Source organism: Ambystoma mexicanum, chromosome 4p (genome assembly GCF_040938575.1).
Source record: "Ambystoma mexicanum isolate Mex_15411 chromosome 4p, UKY_AmexF1_1, whole genome shotgun sequence".
Taxonomy (NCBI): Eukaryota; Metazoa; Chordata; class Amphibia; order Caudata; family Ambystomatidae; genus Ambystoma; species Ambystoma mexicanum.
Window position 1 is genome coordinate 131898989 of NC_090927.1, and position 20093 is coordinate 131919081.

The 20093-nt window shown below is 46.1% G+C and overlaps 1 protein-coding gene across 7 annotated transcripts in view; it reads right to left on the reverse strand.

Annotated features, from left to right (window-relative positions):
- Positions 1-20093, reverse strand: part of DTNB (dystrobrevin beta) — a 1559893-nt gene that overhangs the window by 352642 nt on the left and 1187158 nt on the right. For all 7 annotated transcript variants that reach the window (XM_069605562.1, XM_069605560.1, XM_069605561.1 and 4 more), the window contains one exon: positions 1533-1620. In XM_069605562.1, coding sequence (XP_069461663.1) covers positions 1533-1620 — 88 coding nt within the window. The remainder of the gene's footprint in view (positions 1-1532; positions 1621-20093) is intronic.

The window sequence follows — 20093 nt, forward strand, 5'->3', positions numbered from 1 at the left end:
TGGAACATATTGTGGGCACAATGAATGACAGAATGAAAATGTCTTCTTACACTGGCAGAACACTAGGCTATATTGTGTGCAAAGACATCATGAAACCGCTTCTGTGTACTGTTGGTCAGTTGGCATGTTCAGGATTTTACCCTACAAAAGCAATTGTAAATTGTATAAATGCCAGCCCTTTTTTTTAACCTAAATACTGTGTGCATTTGTTTTAAGGGGGAGGGGGGGAAACCTGCCCAGCTTGGTTCGGGCTACCTTGCTAGTGTCGCTCCTTCACATACATCCATGGGGAAATATTTACGGCCACCAATGAAATAATTCAGCAGTCACTCCTGTCATTCAGACACATGTCCACTAAGCAGCTGAATGACCATGAGGAAGGCAGGGGTTTAAAAGCATTCTACTACCCCAAATGCAGTTTGTCGCACAAGAGTGTATATAAAAAAATATGCAAAAGTACACCCATTAATTTGCTGCGATAATTGAAATATGAAAGCCAGTGAGTAATAGTGATTGCGGACTATGGATTTTGACTGTATTTTTTTTTTCTTTCCTTATTTTTTCAGAACACATTTTAGAAAACAATCTGCATATATAATAACATTCATATGTGCCCACTTTCAGGGATGATTACTTATGTGTATTTCACATGATGCTCTTACATGTTGATAACTACAGACACTGGGGAGCTTTCATCATTCCACATCTGTAAACACTGTTTTGGAGGCGTCTCTTTCACTGAGCATGTTTAACTATTGGTTTGTTTTGAAAATTAAGGTGACCCGAAGCCCTCCAGATTTTCTTTCCCCTAACCTCCCCTTTTCGGTTGTTTTTGCATAAAAATATCCCTATATCCTCCATTGAAATTTGAAAGCTCACAGTAAAAATGGCCACATATTAAAGTGTTTGGAAAAAGGACACAACACACAGACCCATCACGTTCTTTTGCTCCATTAGCCCCATTCTTTTTTGATTAAATGTGCCTACTTTATTACCAAGAGCTAGTTTTAATATCCCAAACTTAATGGGCCTCTTCACGAGTTTGGAAGTAGCCATGCCGCGTTTACTCCCAAAACGGGTACTGGGTCCGGGTTCCGGAAATAGGAAATTACCGGGCCATTCTGACATTTGTGGGCCCGGTAATTCCCATTATCGGGACCCGGACCCGGTACATCCCCATTCCCATTAGAGCCCCCACAGGGCTCCATGGGAATGGGGAGGATGCTAACAACGGGCCCATTAACGAAGGCCCCGTTGTTAGCATCCTGGTCTGCTAGCAGGTCCCGCTAAGGATTCTGGTCTGACCAGACGTCCTCAGCGGGACCCGCTGCAGACCTCGTAATGTGGCGGCCCGGAATGAACGGTGCCGGTCCCTTATCGGCACCTTTCATTCCGTGGCTGTACACGTTGTAATGAGGCCCAATGATTTTTTTTTTTATGATCATGCAATGAATTACCACTGAAAACCAAAGAAAGGTTCTTAGAAAAGGAAACAAACAAGGTAATGTGAATATTTATCACAAGGTCCTTACAGAGGTTCCAGCTTCTGCCGCCAGCCGGGCCGCGTATCTTGCTATTAACCGGTGTTCCTCATCCAGCCTGCTGGGGCTGTCCAACACACTGCCGAAAAACAAAAGCACACATGATCAATAGCATGCCAAGAGTGACGGAAACCCGGACCCAGACCAATATATGCAATGATAATAATATCACACTTTACAGAACACATCAAGCCAGATCACTTCTAAGTGATGAAATCAATGAAGCTATTAGTACCCTGTAAAATGGCACTTAATGCCTCATTCTCAGAAGCATTAGGGGTGAGCCCTGCTGGGATGCGAATTTGTGGACTCACGCTCACTCCATGCCGGAGGTGAGCACTTACCTTGCTGATCTAGCTTCCTGGCCACGTATGTGCAGACATGGGCAGGGCAGCGGCTGTTAAGATGGATTCCTAAACTCTGGCCTGGTGGACAGATGTTTAGGAGGCCACCATAGTTATAGTGAAGAGGGGAAGCTCTGAGAGTGCAGCCAAACTAATCAAGGTAAGCGTGGAGAGTGGCCAGGGCTTAATCTCAGGCGAGGCGAATGGGGTCAGGGGTGCACAATGAGTCCACACAATGAAGCAATCAAGGATTACAGTTAGACAGTAAGTGTACAAATAATATATTTATTATTGGCCAAAGAACACACTATAAAAATGATTCAGAACATCAGAACAGGTAATAATATCACGTACTACTACTAATATGAAACATATATACAGTCACTATTAGTCAATGCAGAGTAAACAGTTAACCCCCCAATAACTGAAAGGGAAGGTAAGTAATTACAATTGCACGAACAGTCCACAGGAATCACAACCCTAACATATAAAGCACAACCCTAAGATGGTTGGGGACTTGTGCGCAAATGTTCACAAAGTTCTCAATAGTTTTAGAAGTTGGGAATAAGTTAGGGGAAGGCTCCGGTGGATGTGAAGCTGGCCCAGAAGCTTATCCAAGGAGTTTACTGGTACATCAAAGGCTGCTAATTACTACAACATGCCGAGGCTTGAGAGACCGCTCTTCCCCACAGGTGGAATTCTCTTGCAGAAAAAGAATGGAGGATCCAGTTTAAAACAAATCTGAAGAGCCACTTGATTTGTATTCTCATTGAAGTTAGATTGTGATAACCTTTTGCAAAACTTTCCTGTATCATCAAAGGGATGACTCCATTCTGTAACCTTATCTGGGCAGTTTAGCCCCAAACATGCTCCCCTACCTCCCAAGTGAGGCTGGCAGAGATAGATAAAGAGACTGGTACTGCGGTATTAGAGCTCTACAGCCAAGAGGACTGAGGCAGCACAAAGGCAATCAGTCTTTACATGAAGGCACATAATGCCAACAGCCTCCACTATACTACTGCAAGCTAGACAAAGGCAAGAAGCTATGAGGAGAAAAACGATGCCTGCCCGGCCCAGCAGCAGCACTGTAGGTGCTAGATGCAGTTCTGCATGTAAGCCCAGATTAGGCGGGCCAGGCTAATGTGGGACTCTTGCCCAGGGAAACTCCTGCAAGATGTCAGATGAAGTGCAGCACTCTGGAGGACGACACACCCTTTGTGAGCTACAGCCAATAGGGGAACAGTTGAGAGAAAAGAATACATTGATTGACTAGAGATGACACAGATGAATGAGCAATGTGAACATTTGAGAGGCAAAGGCAGGTCTATAAGCTGAACAGATAGACGCACAGCTGGATAGGGGATCATACCAAAATAGAGAATGCCCAGAATGTCGAAGCCGAAAATACCGCAATTTCAAGACCCCATTTTTACCACATATATATATGGGGGGCGGGTTAAATAAATACAAAAGACGTAGGGGTGTTGGGGACGGTAAGATGTCGGGACTGCACAGTGTCTCCCCTGCATATATATGTGGCAAAAAAAAGAAGAAAAAATCAAATTGGTATTTTCAGCTTTGACATTTTTTCACAGTGATCACATAGATCCCTGGATAGCACCGTTATTACTCGAAGACACACTTTTGTAGTACCACCTGTGCCCAGATGCAGTTAATTGTGCCAGGTTATAAGAACTTTACGGTTTATAGTCATAATGTCGACAACAAAAATGTCGACAGTCAAAAAGTCGAAAAAAAAATGTTGAAAAAAAAAATGTCGACTTTTTTTTCAATGCATTTTTTTTTCGAAATGGGGGGTTCCCCCCCCAACCCCCCTTTTTTTGATTTTTTTTTATTTTTCCCTTTTTTTTTACTCCCGAACCCCTAAAATAAATATATAATTAAAAAAACGAAAGTCGACATTTTTTTTTTCGACATTATTTTGTCGACATTTTTGTCTGTCGACATTTTTTTTTCGACATTATGACTCCCCACCGAACTTTATATATACTAAAATCAAAATAAATTTACTGACTTACTGGAAGACATCAAAACTAGAAATACGATACGAAGAAAGACGGGGGTGGCCGAGAGCCCGAGCAAGATGGCCGCGGGCTGCTCAAGCTCCGATAGTGCTGGAGGAATGTTGGCAACTCTCTCCCTTCGCAGGTCTCTGAGAACAATATGAATTGGCCCAGCAGGACAGTGAAAGGCCCTGGAATTTCCAACTCAAAAACCAGCCGCTAGGACCCCTGGCTCCGGCGCTATGAACGACTGCGCAATGAGGGACGCCCAGGACTGAGAGCCCCCTGAGCGCGTACTGTCCGCAGTTGCAAGCCACCTGTAGGCACAAACCCGAACACGGAATACTGGCGAGACCCCCGTGGAGGTTGCTTACTCTCATGCCGGCGGGGGCGCACACCCACCCGAAGGCACAGAGATGACCCGCAGTCCTCGACCTGGCACCATTGCCGAGTCCAGGCGCATAGTGGAGGTGAGGGACAACGCAGACACTTCTGCGTTGACTCCGGGGGCTGCCACTGGGAGCGAGCGGCTTGCGAGATCGGGCACCTACTTTCACTCTTTCTTCATCCACCACGCCTGCGATGGGACAACGTTTGTACTGGGGTGGCACTCCCTAGACTCACACGCACTGGAGTGCCAACGATGCACCAGCCCTGAAGTGGGGATTACAGTGAGCATTATTACGCCGCTACTGGGGGACCGCCACCCAGGCGGGTCTGCACACCGGAACAACGCGATTGTCTCCAGGTATGGCGCTCTCTAAGAATGAATAGTGGCCATGCCACTTTCGGTGACCCCCTTGGGAATACACACTATGGGGTCGGGTCAATGGAGTGACCACATTGCAGTAGCTTGTGGCGGAGGAGCGGGCCCAGTGCCCGGTAGTAACCATGGGCCTGGTGATAGCCAGTTAGGATGCTCTTCTCCATTGGGGGACACCGATATCCCCAACCACACCGGTGGAATCCAGAAAAACACAGAACTGCTGGCTATTAAGCATATGGTGGCCCACACCCTTCCAAAAGGTACGGAACAGTCACCTCGTGGACAATGGGCATTGCACTATGCCGAAACAGCAGAGTGGCAGCGGGTCAGCCCATAACCGCCTCTAAAGCGCTTCTGGGTGGGCATCCGGCACCTTCTCGCAAACACCACTGTCAACCCACTGGCTTTTCTCTGCCCAATTCCAAACTCACCCCCAACACAGCGGCCTAGCGCTTACCTACTTCGGCCGCCGCTCCATATTGCGCCCACACTTGGAACTGTGATACATGTACAAGGGACCACACAGGCTACATGAACAGTAGATCTCAGTGCTATGCTACTGGCGCATCCAGACTCGTCCACAACAACACCGGCAGAAACTGTCAACATTGACGCCCTGCCGCTCTGCGAGGCACAAGACAACAATGGAAATTCCGGCACAGCTACAGGCCATACTGGCGGAAATGAAAATCATTGGCCAACGGACACAGGAGACCAACATAACGGTCCAGGATATCAAACACGATCTACAGGATGTCCAGACGAGACGGAATGCATAGGCAGAAAGGACGACATACAATGAGCAGCGCATTAGCTCGCTGGAGGACCACCATGAAACCACAACGACAGACCTGGACAGAGTCATCCGGGAAGTACAACGTATTGGTGCTAGGCTGGAGGATCAAGAAAACAGATTGAGACCCAACAACCTCAGGAAGGTGGGCCTGCTGGAAATCGCAGAGGGCCCAGACCTTGACACTTTCATGTACATTTTCCTGCAGGATGTGCTCCACATAGAAAATCCCTGGGATTACATCATTGAGAGAATCCACTGGGCAGCTGCAGGGGAGTGCCCTAGAGTGATAACGCTTCGGCTCCTGTGAAAATCGGGGAGGTACCAATACACCTGTTTAATGACTATTCTGCAGAAGTGTCCGGCCGCTGGAAAATGGTCAATCCTATATTTGATGCACTCAAATAGAAAGAATATAGACACTACATCAAGTTCTCGGCGGTATGGTGTATACAGCTCGACCACCAATGGCACTCGTTTGAAGACCCGGAAGATGCCTTGTGTTTCCTGCAACGGCAGAATCTTGTCACGGCAGACTTCCCACAAGGAGAGGCACAGGCACCATCGTCGTTACCAATGCCGAGTCAGAGATACCCACGCAGTAAAGTCAGGCGACAACAAGCTGGAAGAGGCCTCCAGGGCCCAGATCACCTAAGGAAGGGGGCATCAAAATGAGCGCACTACCATCAGATGAACAGCAGACGAGATTATCAAGTTCTATACAATGGTAAACCGAGCCTACGAGTCTGACCGTCGCCAATCGGCCCTGGACCCGCAACGGAGAACCCTCCTGTATAGCGCGCTGTCACCTGTGCCCATCCTGACCGGCGCAGACCTGCGTGGAGGGACACTAATGCGCAGGTATGTCTGTGGCTTCAGCCCCCGCAGCCACATTGGCTTCCCCTCGACAATGACAATCATATTGACACTGACATTGATACTCACACTATCGATAATGCTGAACGGAACACAACCCAGGATGCAACCCCCAATACGTGGGAAGCTCTAGGGAGTGAACCAATATAGGTATAGTGCTCTGTCTGAATGCCACAACATCATGCCTTGTTGGGTGTCCCACGTTTGAGCTATCATGCTGCAACATTTGGTGCTGTGGGCTTAGAAAATCCAAGATGGCCAAAAAGCCCACATGTGCGCCAGAATCCAGGAGAACCACGCAGTTTGTGCGTACACCAAAATGGCTGCCTAACTTGCCACCCACCAGTGCGAGCATGATGGGCCAGGGTGCCATGGGTGCCAAAGGTAAAACAGCAGCGCCTGTTAGCTCAAAAACGCTTTAAAATTACCTTTGGTTTCTCTGAATGCCAGCTCAAAATGCCTATTTTCAAACATTGCAACACATCCAAAAATCTCACTGAACACCAGCGGACATCTGGCAGAATGAAGTATGTGTGCATACAAAATCTGGGAAGATGAAGAGCCCAAAACAATGTTCATAACAAAACTGGCTGAGCTATGCATGTCAGCAGCCTAACTGAAACTGGATTAAAACCACCAAAATCGAAATGTTTAAATTAACTGAGTGACCTACTTTTGAGTGTCACATAGTTTGTAACTGTTAAAATGTCATAGTTTTGAACTTAGAATCAGCATTCTAGCTGCATATGTAAAAATTGTATTGACTTAAACTGGGGAACAAAAAGTGACATTTTAGCTGAAAACTGGCTTAAAGAGATTCCAATTCTGCCCGACAGGAGTGGGGGCTTGCCCAACAAATGCATTACCAGGCCTGGCTGCATTCTGTTGCTCCTGCCAAAAGGAGGTCACACACTCTCTGATTGAATTACCAGGGGATTGCAAGAAACTAAACAAAGGGCCCAGGCAGATGGTTTATTGGGGTGGTCGTAAATGGCTTCCTTTTGAACAAAGCCCTTCCTTGACTCAGGCAAATGTTATATTGGGGGCGTCGTAAAAGTGGCTTCCTCTTGGCAGAAACGGGGAGGGGCAGCCCCCTCTGAGGACAGGCTGAGCTTAAAGAAAGTGGGAAAACTGGTTTCTCAACCATGTGACCTGGGAAGACACACCCCTGTTGGCCAGAATATGATTTTAAGAAAGATGTATAACTCATGGTGCAGACTTGTCAAAATTATCTAAATGATACCATAATTCTTGTGATTTTTCTGCCCACATTTTAAGAGGTTTTAGGACCCGGTGGTATGATCTGGGGGTTTACGAGCGGAAAAGAGGTTGTTACTCTAAATGTATGCAGGTTAAAAATCTGACACTTCCTTATCTAAATGCCCACATGCCTTGCACACAATTGCATAAATTTGGAGAAAAATCCGATATGGGGAAAGCTACTAAAAAGCGCAAAATGTTGCCATTTCTGAATGCATGCCCCCAGGAAGAGCAGATTTTGAACAGAGTATACCTCATGTGATATGTGATGGGTGCATGTCATTTTAAACAACTGTGTATCTGTGCAATATGTATTTGGGTCAAATATAGATTTATGTGCAAACTGACCAGGGGAGGATCCTCTGACCCATAAAACCTACAGCATCACTCTGACTCACATTTCCTTCCCCCAATCATGGGAGAGGGGAGAATTGGGCCAATGACAAGTAGAGAGGGGCAGGCTTAGCTAGGCCCAGGCACACACCCATTTTCAAAACACATAAAAAGAGACTGCTGGGACAGGTAGACATTCAAATCCAGTTGCTGCGGAGCGCTTTGCCGGACCACACAACATCCAGAAGATACCAGTTCCAGACTGACTCCAGCTACATACTCCAGAATCTAGAACTTATACTTTAGAACCTAAATCAGAGGCCTAAAACCACAAGCTGAGTTCTCTGCAGCAGGCCTCAAATCATTGCAAGCTACTCACAGCCGGGCGAGCTGCTTGAATCCCTTGCCAAGAACTTTTGCCAGGACCAGTGCAGAGATCCAGGAGCCGTGCAGAGACCGCTGTATCCGGACAGACCAGACCTATGCCAGACCCGACCACACCAGACCGTGCAGAACCGCAGACCCAGAGACCAGATCGCTGTGAAGTGCCACTAGCCTGATTGATCAGATCCGTGACGAGACCCAGTCCTTCCAAATATATTGTGAGTACAGCTAGGACGGGGCAAAACCAAATATCTTAGTTTAAAGTAATATAATTCAATCTATTTAACCTAAGTAGAACTGCCTCCTAACTGTCACCTGTCATTTGTAAAGCTGCACCACTGTCATTTGTCAATTCTGCAGCTGTAAAGCTGTCACCTGTGATTTTGAGTTTACTTTAAATCCGAAAAACAACCTTTACAGATTCGTTCATATCTCTGGAAATGCTTGGGCTACAAACTTGGTTTAACTTTCCTCTGAAAGCTTAGATTCTCAGCTTTTCAACCAGTCTAGAACCGACTTGCTACTCCTTATACTTTTGCCGTAATCACAATTCACGCACTCGCGAATTGTACCGCGATTTGCGATTTGGTTAAAAATCCAGCCACGTGTAACCATCAGCAGTCATTTCTTTCCTTGCTAAAAATTCGTTTGCCTCTTAATCACCATCTCTGAATCATTGCTAAAGTGAGCCTGAACTCATCCCAAGTATCTCTCACTCACCCTGAACCTCCTAAAGGGAATTAAAAGCATTTTCAGCATATTTCTCACTTCATTGCCACCACATTCAAAGCACTTGGGCCTGTGTTTTAAACCTCATACCGGTTTTCTCTAAGCTTGCTGGGGGGGAACTGAATTTCGTATTGTATTTGATTGCATTTCTGAGAACTGTGTGCTCCTCTTTCCATCTACTTCCATGTCTTACATTGCATAGGGGAGGGGGGTGAATTGTCAGAGAAAAAGTGATTATATTATCTTTTGCTAAAATCATCTCAAGTATTTCTGTACTGCCTTTTATTCCTCATTGCTTTTCCCTTGAAATCATAAAAGTATTTTTGCTACTTGATCCATCCTATACTAACTCCTCATTGATTATTTATTTATTTATTATTAATGTGATATAGTTTAGTACAAACGTACAAACTTTACACATAATACACAATAATATACATAAAATATAAACAACATTACTTTAAATATATAGATCTCATAAGAGAACAGACAAAACGTTCCTCAGCATAGGTTAAAATAAGTCTTCAAATCTAAAATCATCAACATAAAAAATCATAAGACCCTGCAGTATCGGATTAAACATTCGAAGGGAGCTTTCATATCGTTCTGCAGCTGATAAAACAGCCACTTCATAAATTCACCATAACATTACATCCAGTAATATCTCATCACCAATACGGGCATGCATCAGTGTACAAATGGGAGAAGAGCATATTTCATACTACTTATTCAATCCCTCAGACCCTCTGCCGTTCAACTGAAAACAGATAGATGCTTCCGACCATACCCGAAATAATGCCATGTGGAATTTGGAGTTTAAAGTGTTGATACATTGTATCCAAAATTCAGTCTGTTTTACAAATTCTAGATCATGAGCAAAGCCTCCCAGATGTTTAACACGACTCTTTTCCATCCCCAAACATAAGGTCAGTACATGGCGAGCCGTTTCAAGTTCATTTCGCACGTTACAAATTCTGCAGTATCTCTCAGATTTTTCGAGTCCTAGCTCCTGTCCCTTAATTGCCAGTACTGGAAGATGGTTTATACGCAGTAGTAATATAAAACGTCTTAATTGATCTGACGGGCACAGGTTTAGATACAATTGCGCCTTCATAAATGTATAAAGGACATACGGGATAAAATTATAACTTTTCAAGTTTTCCAGATGCGTATAATTACATTGCCAATCCCACAGTTTTAAACGATACCCACATTTACTAAACAAGCTTTCATTATCTCTGCCCCATTCCGGAGCCCAGCTTAACTCTTCGCATAGTAATTTCAGGTGCAATTCATATTTCTTCAGTTTACCAGCCTCAACCTCCTTGTTAATACACATAAGCAGTTCATTGGTAGGATCATTCTTGAGACGAATATAAAACTCTAGCCTTTTTTTCAAGACCAAAGCCTTGAGAGAGCAAATGCCCAACTCCAGCCTAATGACGGCCATGGGAATACATTGGGGAAGCCCCAGAATTCTCCTCCAGAAACTGCCTTCAACCAGCTGAAGCCAGCCTAGATTCATGTTATACAAGGGGTCGAGGCCATACGTAACCATCGGTACTAGACACTGCAGATACAATTGGCGTGCCGCCCATATTGAAAACCCACATTGTTCCTTCGTGAATTTAAAAATAAGAGATGTAAGTTGGGCCGCTTTAGTTCTTCGAGATACAATACAATTACAGTAGTTCCCTTTGTGATCAAACTCAACCCCTAAGTATTTGTAACTGGATGTATAATTTATTTCAATCCCTTCAATCAGCATTCGTGGTCTGGCAACTTTACCTGCTGAAAATAGTAAGAGATTGGTTTTATTTGTATTGATCACAAGTTCATTAGTCTCTGCATATTTCCATATTTGCTTTGCAGATCTCAACATGCCACTAAAAGTGTGATCTAAGATCACTAAATCATCAGCATAGGCTAATATAGGGCAGTGACTATTCCCAATCTTAGGTGGGCAGTTTTTGATCCCCCTCAAACATTCGGGAGCATCCGATACAAATAAGTTGTACAACGTGGGGGCCGTAACACACCCTTGCTTCACCCCTCGATACTGTGCCACCGATATGGTAGAGGCTCCTAAGTTATCGAGTCGTATCCGTGACGTATTATTCGTGTGAAGCAGCTCTAAATAATAGAGTAGGGTTCGGGGCAACTTAATCTCCTAAGTTTATTCCAGAGCAGGGATCGATTAACAGTATCAAAAGCTGCCCTAAAGTCTATGAATAAGGCATAAATGGGGGGGTTAGTATAAGATAGAGCCTTATCCCTGAATGCATTCATTACAAACAGGTTATGGGAGGTGGAGTAGCCTGGCCTAAAACCACTCTGGAATTTGTCCAGAATGCCCTCAGTCTCGACCCATTGTAACAATTCCTTCAGTATAAGGGCCGCAAACATCTTGCCCGTACAGTCTAACATAGACAATAGTCTGTAATTCTCGGGTTCAGTTCTATTGCCCTTCTTATACACAGGTATAAGTATGGCAGATTGCCATGTGGCAGGTATTAATCCCTCACTTAGAATCTTTTCAAAGAGGATTTTTAATAGGCCAGCCCAAAAGGAAGGATTTTTCTTGAGTACAGCATTAGAAAGCCCATTCGGTCCGGGGGCACGAGAGGTATTAAGATTATCTATTCTGCAGTGAAGTTCCTCAGTAGTAATCGCAAAGGGAGGCGACTTAGGTCTGCTACATTCACGGCTAGGAGGAGTTTCAGTACGCCCCCCATTACGGTTTTCTAAAAAAGCAGTCCACTCATTATCACTTATGGGGTTAACTGTATAGGCAGATTTCTTCCCTTTGGCATCTCCTAGTGTAGTCCAGATTTTCCTGGAGTTTCTACTACACAGGGTGCTGACCGTAAGTTGCCAATTTTCTAGTTTCCTCAGCCTTTTATGTATCTTCAACCATCCACGGTAATCTTTCTTCAGTTCATTAAGTTTTATCCTTAGAGCTATCCTTGATACAATTCCTTTCCTAGCCCCCCGGATATCCCTTCTTAGTGATCGTTTCCTATCACGTATAGCCCGATCATAGCTGACCTCTTTCCCCTCCTTCCCCACCATAGTTTGCATTTTACATGTACCGTGATTGCCTGTAAAGATACTAATCCAATCCTCAATTTGCTCAGAGGTTAGTTGATTGAAATGGTCAGCCCAATTTGAATTCCAAACTCCCGAAGCCGTCGTGGCCTTTGCTATGTTCCTCTCCGACCACGAAATACGGTTTAGGGAGTGGTTACTGAGCAAATGGCCCAAATTGGCCTCCATTGTACTAGGTAGTAGGGCACTTATTGTCATGATCAAAGGATCATGGTCACTCCACTCACATTGGTGCACCCACATATCGTACACATTCCTAGCCACCTCCCAGCTTGTAAAGAAATAGTCAAGGGTGCTTCCCGATTTTCCATTACTCCAGGTATTTTTGCCCGGCCTATCGCTAAGAGTTCGGCCATTAATTATTTCCAATTCCCAACACTTAAAAAAGGACAACCAGCCCAGTCCCTCCTTGTCCGATGATTTGGGGCCCCACATGCTATTCTTAAAGAGGCGGGGGTTGTTACCAATACCACTACCACTATGGATATGGCAGTTTAAGTCCCCAGCCACTATGACAAAGAATTTCTCCTGGTTTAATCTCCAGTCCACGAGAAGTTCATGTAAGGATCCTTGAATCAGTTCGCTTAGCTTAGCACCCGGGGGATTGTATACATTAACCAACAGCAGATTTTCATTTATACCATTCATATTCACGATCACTTCTACTGCACAGATATAGTCACATTCCAACACTGGTATCTTTTTACTCGAGATCTTATTTGATATTCCAATAGATAGGCCCCCGTATGGGCGGCCCCGTTCCCCTTTCTTTGCCAGGGTATGGTGTGTTACATAACCATCCATGTCAGTGGGAGATGTTAACCAAGTTTCTTGTAGTAATATTATAGGATGTTGGTTAATAAATGTCAAAGATCCTTTGTCCGAGAGAAAGTGTTGGTGGCCGTGGGTGTTCCAGCTCACCATAGAAAAATCTCATGGTTGCTGCAGCACCCTTGGTAGTGATTCTGCTAACCACTTTAGAGTATTCTGGATATCGACTAGTTGTACCTTAGCCGTAGTTGGTTGCGGAGGTATTCCAAGATTACTTTTAGGTGTCACATAATCCGTGCTAGGAAGGGAAGGGTCCTCCTTTTCTTTATCAACGTCCACATCCATACCGATCTGTCTCAGTGATCGTTTGTGTTTACGTATTAATTGGGCAGAGGCCAAAACACAGCAATGAAGAGCGGAGACATTCGGATTACGTGCCTCCAATGGTTCCACAAAAAGGAAGTCTTCCGATTGAATCACCCGTAGCTGAGGGATCTTATGCAGCTTGGCTAACATTTCAGTTCTGTTAAGCCACATATCTCTCTTTTTCTGATTGAGGTTTTTAATTATACAGATTTTACTTGTGTAATTTTCTTCCGCCTTTGACGGGTTCTCAACAGCCGTGGGTACTTGGATCGCTTCCTCTTCTGATTCCACGTTCGTATCAGGAGTTGAACATTTAGTCGATTCACCGAGTAGGCTGAGGGACATTTCTGATTCCAGGTCTTCCTGTGCCTCACTTGGCGCTTCATGTGTTGGCTCCGGGATAATCCAGCCTGATAAAGTACCCCTTCCCTTCTTTGCGCGTTTTTTTGTTTTCTTTCCTCTTCTTTTGCTCTTTTTTGATCGGGCAGCCACGGGCAACGTGGCCGGTAGAGGGGAGGCAATTTCAACCGCCACATTTTTCGCCGCATCACGTTTCTGTTGCCTACGCTGTTTTTTTGTTAGCGGCACTGCCGTCTCCAACTCCACCCTTTTTCCAGGATTGGCCTCTTCCGATGGCACCATAGGGCTTATCAAGGTCTCTTCAGTTACTAGTAAAGATGGTAACGATGTCGTGGCACCATTCGGAGGCGATAAGCCCATCTGGATGATGGTATTGGTGTGGATTCTTCCACACAGTTTTAATAGAATTTTCATTGCAAATTGAACAGAAGCCATAGAGGCCTGTAGCTCCACTATAGCAGGCCCATAGGTATCTTCACTTATTCCACTGTTCCCCGCCTCAATATGCTCCTGTTCTTCCTGCTCGTTGAAAAGACTAGGAGATGTTGATAAACTCCCCAGCGTAGGCAATGCTGTGGTGCTAGGAGTGGGTTGAATGGAGAGTATGCCCGATAAATCGGAGATCGATCCTTCAGTACGTTTAGGGCTAGTAACCCTACTATCACCTAACTGTTTGCTCTGAGCCGGAATCAGAACCTGCGCCTCTACCACCATTGGGCTTTTCACAACAGGAGGAGTGGGTGCATTTAAGGTAGCCATTGACTTTTGGATGGATAGACAAAGGTCCAGTAATGAATTATTATCAATATCAGTATAGTTTGTGGAGTCCATAACGTCACTGATATTTTGTGGGGATGGAAAGATCTCCTTTCCGGACTCTGCATTTTCCAAACCATTGTTCCTTTTAGAGGTGTTGTTTCCAAACATTGCAGGAATAGTACCTTTTTCAGGTATATCCTGCACCTCTTTACTCGGTGTCTTTTTGACGCCCTTAGCCGGTTTGTCCTGATTTCCTTTGCGTAAATTATACCGGGCATTTGCTCCTTTAGGTTTAGTCATTACTGGAAATCCCTACTCGCACACCCACCACAAGAGAATTCTTCAAAGATAGAAGTATTGTATATGTATGCTCAATGGGCGACACACAATATACCGTAATATCTGTTTCAATGAGGGATCTAAGAGTGATAGAGAACCCTCCGCTGTCTTCCGGTTTGTTCAACACACTTGGACAGTAAATATATTCCTTACCGCTCGTTCAGCGTTAGATGGTAATCCCCGTGAGGTTAATTTCCTGGTCCACTTCCACCGCGAGCCACCAGTGACCACCAAGGACCACTTGTCCTCCCACTTCTCCGCGCGCGCTCCGCGCTGGAAGTGGGTTTAAGTAGCGTTGTTGCTGCTCACTGCTACTGCTGGGCTCCGCCTCCACGGTTCACTCGCACAAACAAAGGACTCGAGAGAACCACCAAGGACCACTTGTCCTCCCACTTCTCCGCGCGCGCTCCGCGCTGGAAGTGGGTTTAAGTAGCGTTGTTGCTGCTCACTGCTACTGCTGGGCTCCGCCTCCACGGTTCACTCGCACAAACAAAGGACTCGAGAGAACCACCAAGGACCACTTGTCCTCCCACTTCTTCTCATTGATTATAAAGAAGTGTGCTAGTGTCAGATTACCCATTGTTGATTAACATTATATTTATAAGGGCGATATCGATTATTAATTTATTATAAAAGCGTGGTATCTATATTTTGTCTTATTTCTCAAATAAACCTTTTCAACTTGCAAAACAGAACTACTTCTTGGCTCAGTGGGGTCAGGGGGATTCTAAGAGAGGGGTGTTATATAGGGGTAGTCATCCAGAACTCATGAACTGGACATAAAGATATATCAATAAGGGTTTCCATTCAGTATCCCAGACTAGGCATTGACTTAGCTGTAGTGTTGAATTGAATCTTCTTACAAAGTGGGGGCTCGTCCGGGATATACTGGGTTAGATTTACCATTTGTGCAGATTAATACAGTGTGCCAGCTGACCAGATACACATATCCGGTCGGATCACCACGCTGTAAAGCACTCCTCAAAGGAACGCTCTAAGGAAACGGTCTGTTTTGCAAAAATAAAATACAAACTTCTGTAAGTCAGGAAGGAACTCAAATTCCAGAATGACGACACTGGTAGACATAAAAATAGCCAGAGAGCACTTCTTACATAAGCTATTTGTGAGAGGTGAGTGGACTCATCAGGACCAAACGGTCTGGTTGCAGGCAATCGCACAACAGGTCACTGAAACAGGGTCAGATATATGGGGAGATCAGGGTCCCCTACATGTGGCCCTGAGTGAACTATATATGGCCCCTAAAGCCAAAGATGAACATAATAAGATTGCCAGGATAGCAGCATATTTGTATCTATATATTGGAGCCATGCAGGACAAATGTGCTGAAGGGCAAGATCTGGCAAATAGGCAACAGCTGGCGTTAGAAAAGGCCCAATCTGACCTGGTCTCTTCTGAGCAGAGGCTGCAGAGGAGCCAGGAGTCAGAAAATGATAGTAGGCAGTATATCATTAAAATAAAAGAGGACAAGGATAGACTGCAACAGGAGAAGGCTGACCAGGATACCAGATTTCTGGCCTTGCAGAAGGAGTACCAAGAAGGTTTGGACTCCCTTCTGCAGAGCCAGAAAAAGCTGGAGCAACAACTGGACTTCAACAGGGCATGCACAGAACAGGTAGCCACCCTGCAAATTCGATTAGACAGAGAGAAAGAGGAAAGCAATAAATTGATTCTGAAAGACCTGGATACCCAGGCAGAGTTTGATCAGGAGCACCAGAAAGCTGGTGCCTTCCAAAGGCAAAGGGACGACCTGGCGGCACAGATGCAGGCTCTTAGTCAGGAAAGGGACACCTTAGGCCAGGAAGTCTGCCACTTAAAAAGGAAAATGGAAGAAAATCACCTGGCCCTCCAGGGACTGGGTGACCTCCAAAAAGAACACCAGAACTTGTTAGAGCACACCAGGAGGGTGGAGGCTGCTCTGGCAAGAAAGGAGCAGGCCAATAGGGACACAGCTCAGGAGGTAACCCTCCTGCAGCAGAGACTGGCCCAGTACTCCAGGACCAATCAGGAGGCACATAGAGAAAATGAGGCTCTCTGTCAGCACAATGATAGGCTCCAGCAACAGGTAGCGATACAGGAGAGACTTATAGAGTCTAGTAAGGCCTTAACTGAGGAACTAAAAACGCAGGCTCTTGCATTGCAACAGGAAGCAGGGGCGGACAGAGATGAGGTTAGCTGGGAAAGAGAAACTCCTGAGCATAACCTCAGGAGCCCTAGTACCAGAGGCCTTCATCTCTCCCAGTCCCTGGACTCTGCCACCCCCATGCTGCCTGGCGCACATGAGCACGGGCCACAGGGATGGCAGATTACTATCCAGCTAAAAGTATGGGGCTCATAGGCCAGTACCACCCAGGAATGGAGGGGCGGGCATCCGGGTATGGGCACCCAAGCACAGTGCAATTTAGTGGGGAACCCCAGGAGAGTAGGCCCATTAAGGGCATCCTGAAAACTTCTGCCCAGTTAGGTCAGTGGGGGAGGAGGGTACCCATCAAATCCTGGCAGCAAGGAGGAATCTGAAGACTCCTCTGAACGGCGCAGGACACAGGAGACCAGGTCCCCACATTCTGCCAGCCATTCCCAGGCTCGCAGAATCCGGGAAAACCTGGAAGATCAGACAGGAACCTCTGGGAGCAGTGCCTCTGAGTCAGAGGATGAATGGACCAGGGTTACCCGAACCAAAAAGGCCAATAAGGCAAAAAGGGCCTTGCTTAAGGACCCATTGAAGCAAATAAAGGCAATAAGGAGTGTCATCACGCCTTATCATAAGAACACCAAGTATTCCGTTTGGGAACATTTGGAGTCCTATGAGCAAATGATGGAGACTTTCCATTTGAAGGACAGCAGTAGCTGCATCCAGTACGTCAAATGGACATTCTCCCCAGAATACTCCAGTTTCTTTGCAGGGCTGGAGGACCAAAATCATTTAAGATGGTCCACCTATAAGGCGGCCATCTCGAAACATTTTTCTGTTCACAGAAATCCTCAAGAGGCTCGCAAGGCAGCCTACAATTTGCAATGTGGGGAGGATCAGGCCCCACAAGAGTTTCTGCAAGAATTAAAACGTGCTTTTGCGCAGACCACCAGAAAGGTGCGCACGGATAGCAGAGAATTTATCAATACATTTATCCATGCCTTACCCAAATACATAATGACCCAGCTCGTGAGAGATTTTCATGAGAAAAGATCTTTAGACTGGGTCATTGAACAGGCTACCCGGATCTATGAGGTGCAGAAGCCTATCAAAAATAAAAATAACGCGCCGAAAAACCCCAAAACCAACAGCACTCCAGCTGCTGCCAAGGTGGCAGAGGTAAAGGTTGCCCCCGTTTTAGATTTGGAGATGGGGGGGCCTAAAAACCTGCCTGCACCAAATAATTCACAGCCCAGAAGGCCCTCGGGCCAGTCACAGACAGGGAGTCGAGGAGGTAGTCCCACAAATGGGGTCCCCCGCTCCCCTGACTATGTAAGTCCCCGCTACAAGGAAAACCGACCAATCCTGGGTTATGTGTGGACTCCTCCAGCCCAAGGGGGGGATCCAGCCAAGCACCTAACCCAGGGAACTTCCCTCCCAACTTCCAACAGGAGGGCAGAAATTCTCCAAATCCTGGGCAGAACTTTTTCCCCAGGTATCCACCCAATTTCCAGCCCCAAAATCATCCATCCTTCTTTCCCCAATTCCCTGAGCCCAGACAACCTAATCCGGGAGAGGGGAGGCCAAGGGTGGAGGGGTACCAAAATCTTCCCAACCAGGGGTACTACCAGAGAAGGGATAGCTACCCTTCCCGGGATCAGCCCAGGGGAGAAAATTTAGCCCCGTATCAGCCTGAGCGGGTTTCACAACTCGAGCGCCAGGTCCAAAATATGGCACGAGATCTGGGTCACATACTGAGGGCTCAAATGAACCCTCAGATGACCATGCCACTGCAGAATGCCCCAAACTCTGGACCTGGTGCTCCAGAACAATGACGGGGGCAGCAGCCCGATAACACACCGGTTCCCAGGGAGGAGGCACAAGGGGAAGGGGGGTGTAAAGCCTTGGAGGAAGCTTCCTTCCCAACTTGTAAACAGCCCCTGGAAAACCAGGAACCGGAAACAAAATCTCCTGCCCCTGAAAGCCTGCCTCCCAAGGAGCAGAGGGGGGGTAGGAGAAACAAAGGACCCAAACAGGCCCAGTTTGTGGAGGAGGTACCGATATTCCAATTTGAGGGAGAGGGATCCTCAGAGGATCCTGGGAAAAGGATCTTCTCCTTCAGAGATGGGGGAACTCCTACCAAGGAAAAATGGGTCCCAAGGGATTCCAATCCAGACTGGGGAGATGTGGAGAGTGAGCTACTGCCGCCCATCATCTCATCCCAGAACCGACAATACCGAAATCCCCTGGTTCAAACCCATCCTGGTGACTGCCTCCAATAAGGGGGGGGGGCGGCCCAGAACCGGAACCAAGGGAACCCACAATGGCTCTGATCTCCAGTTGCCAACTTTTTCTTTCAGATTCCCAAGGCTCTCCACAGAATTCTGACCAAATCTCTTTGCTAGCAATGTCGAAAACCAGAAAGTTAGCCCACCAGTTGTCCAAAAATGTGCATTACATTTGCCCCCTTGAGGAGAAGGAGGGAAGATACTATGCCCCGGTACAAGTACAGGGGCAGGGTACAATTTTGGCACTGGTGGACACTGGATCCCAAGCTACCCTTCTGTCCAAAAGGGCCTTTGAGGAGCTAAATGCAGGAAAGGGGGAGAATTACCGAATTCCTCTCACCTCTCTTCCTGGACAACTGCAGAACTTTGACGGGAAGGAAATTCCTGTCGAGGGGACTGCAGATTTGGACATTAAAATTGGGCGACACAAGGTGAAACACCCGGTCATAGTAATGACTCCAGAAGGCACCCCTTGTTTACTAGGGATGACCTCCTGAGAAGGTTGTCACCCCTAATAGATTGTGTAAACAAGGTCCTCTGGACCCAGACTAGCCGACCAATAAAATTAAAACAGAGTGTCAACCATGTTAGTTTAAACAGCACCTGCCACATGGTTGAACAAAAATCTGACCAAGTAGAATTTCACTTCCAGAACAACCAAATTTCAGACGTGACAGTAATAGCAGTAGGACAACAGACTGGTGATGGGGGGTCATCTCTATTTCTGAAAATCAACCTTCCTTCCAGTTTGAGGTGGTATTCCACACTGGAAGGAAACACCCTGAAATTCTTTACCAATCCACAATCAGAAACTCCCACTCCTATAGTCCAGAAAGATGTGAAATCAGCTCAGAGCCTGGCTGATATTCAGCAAATTGGAGAGCAGTTGTTAATCCCTGTCCA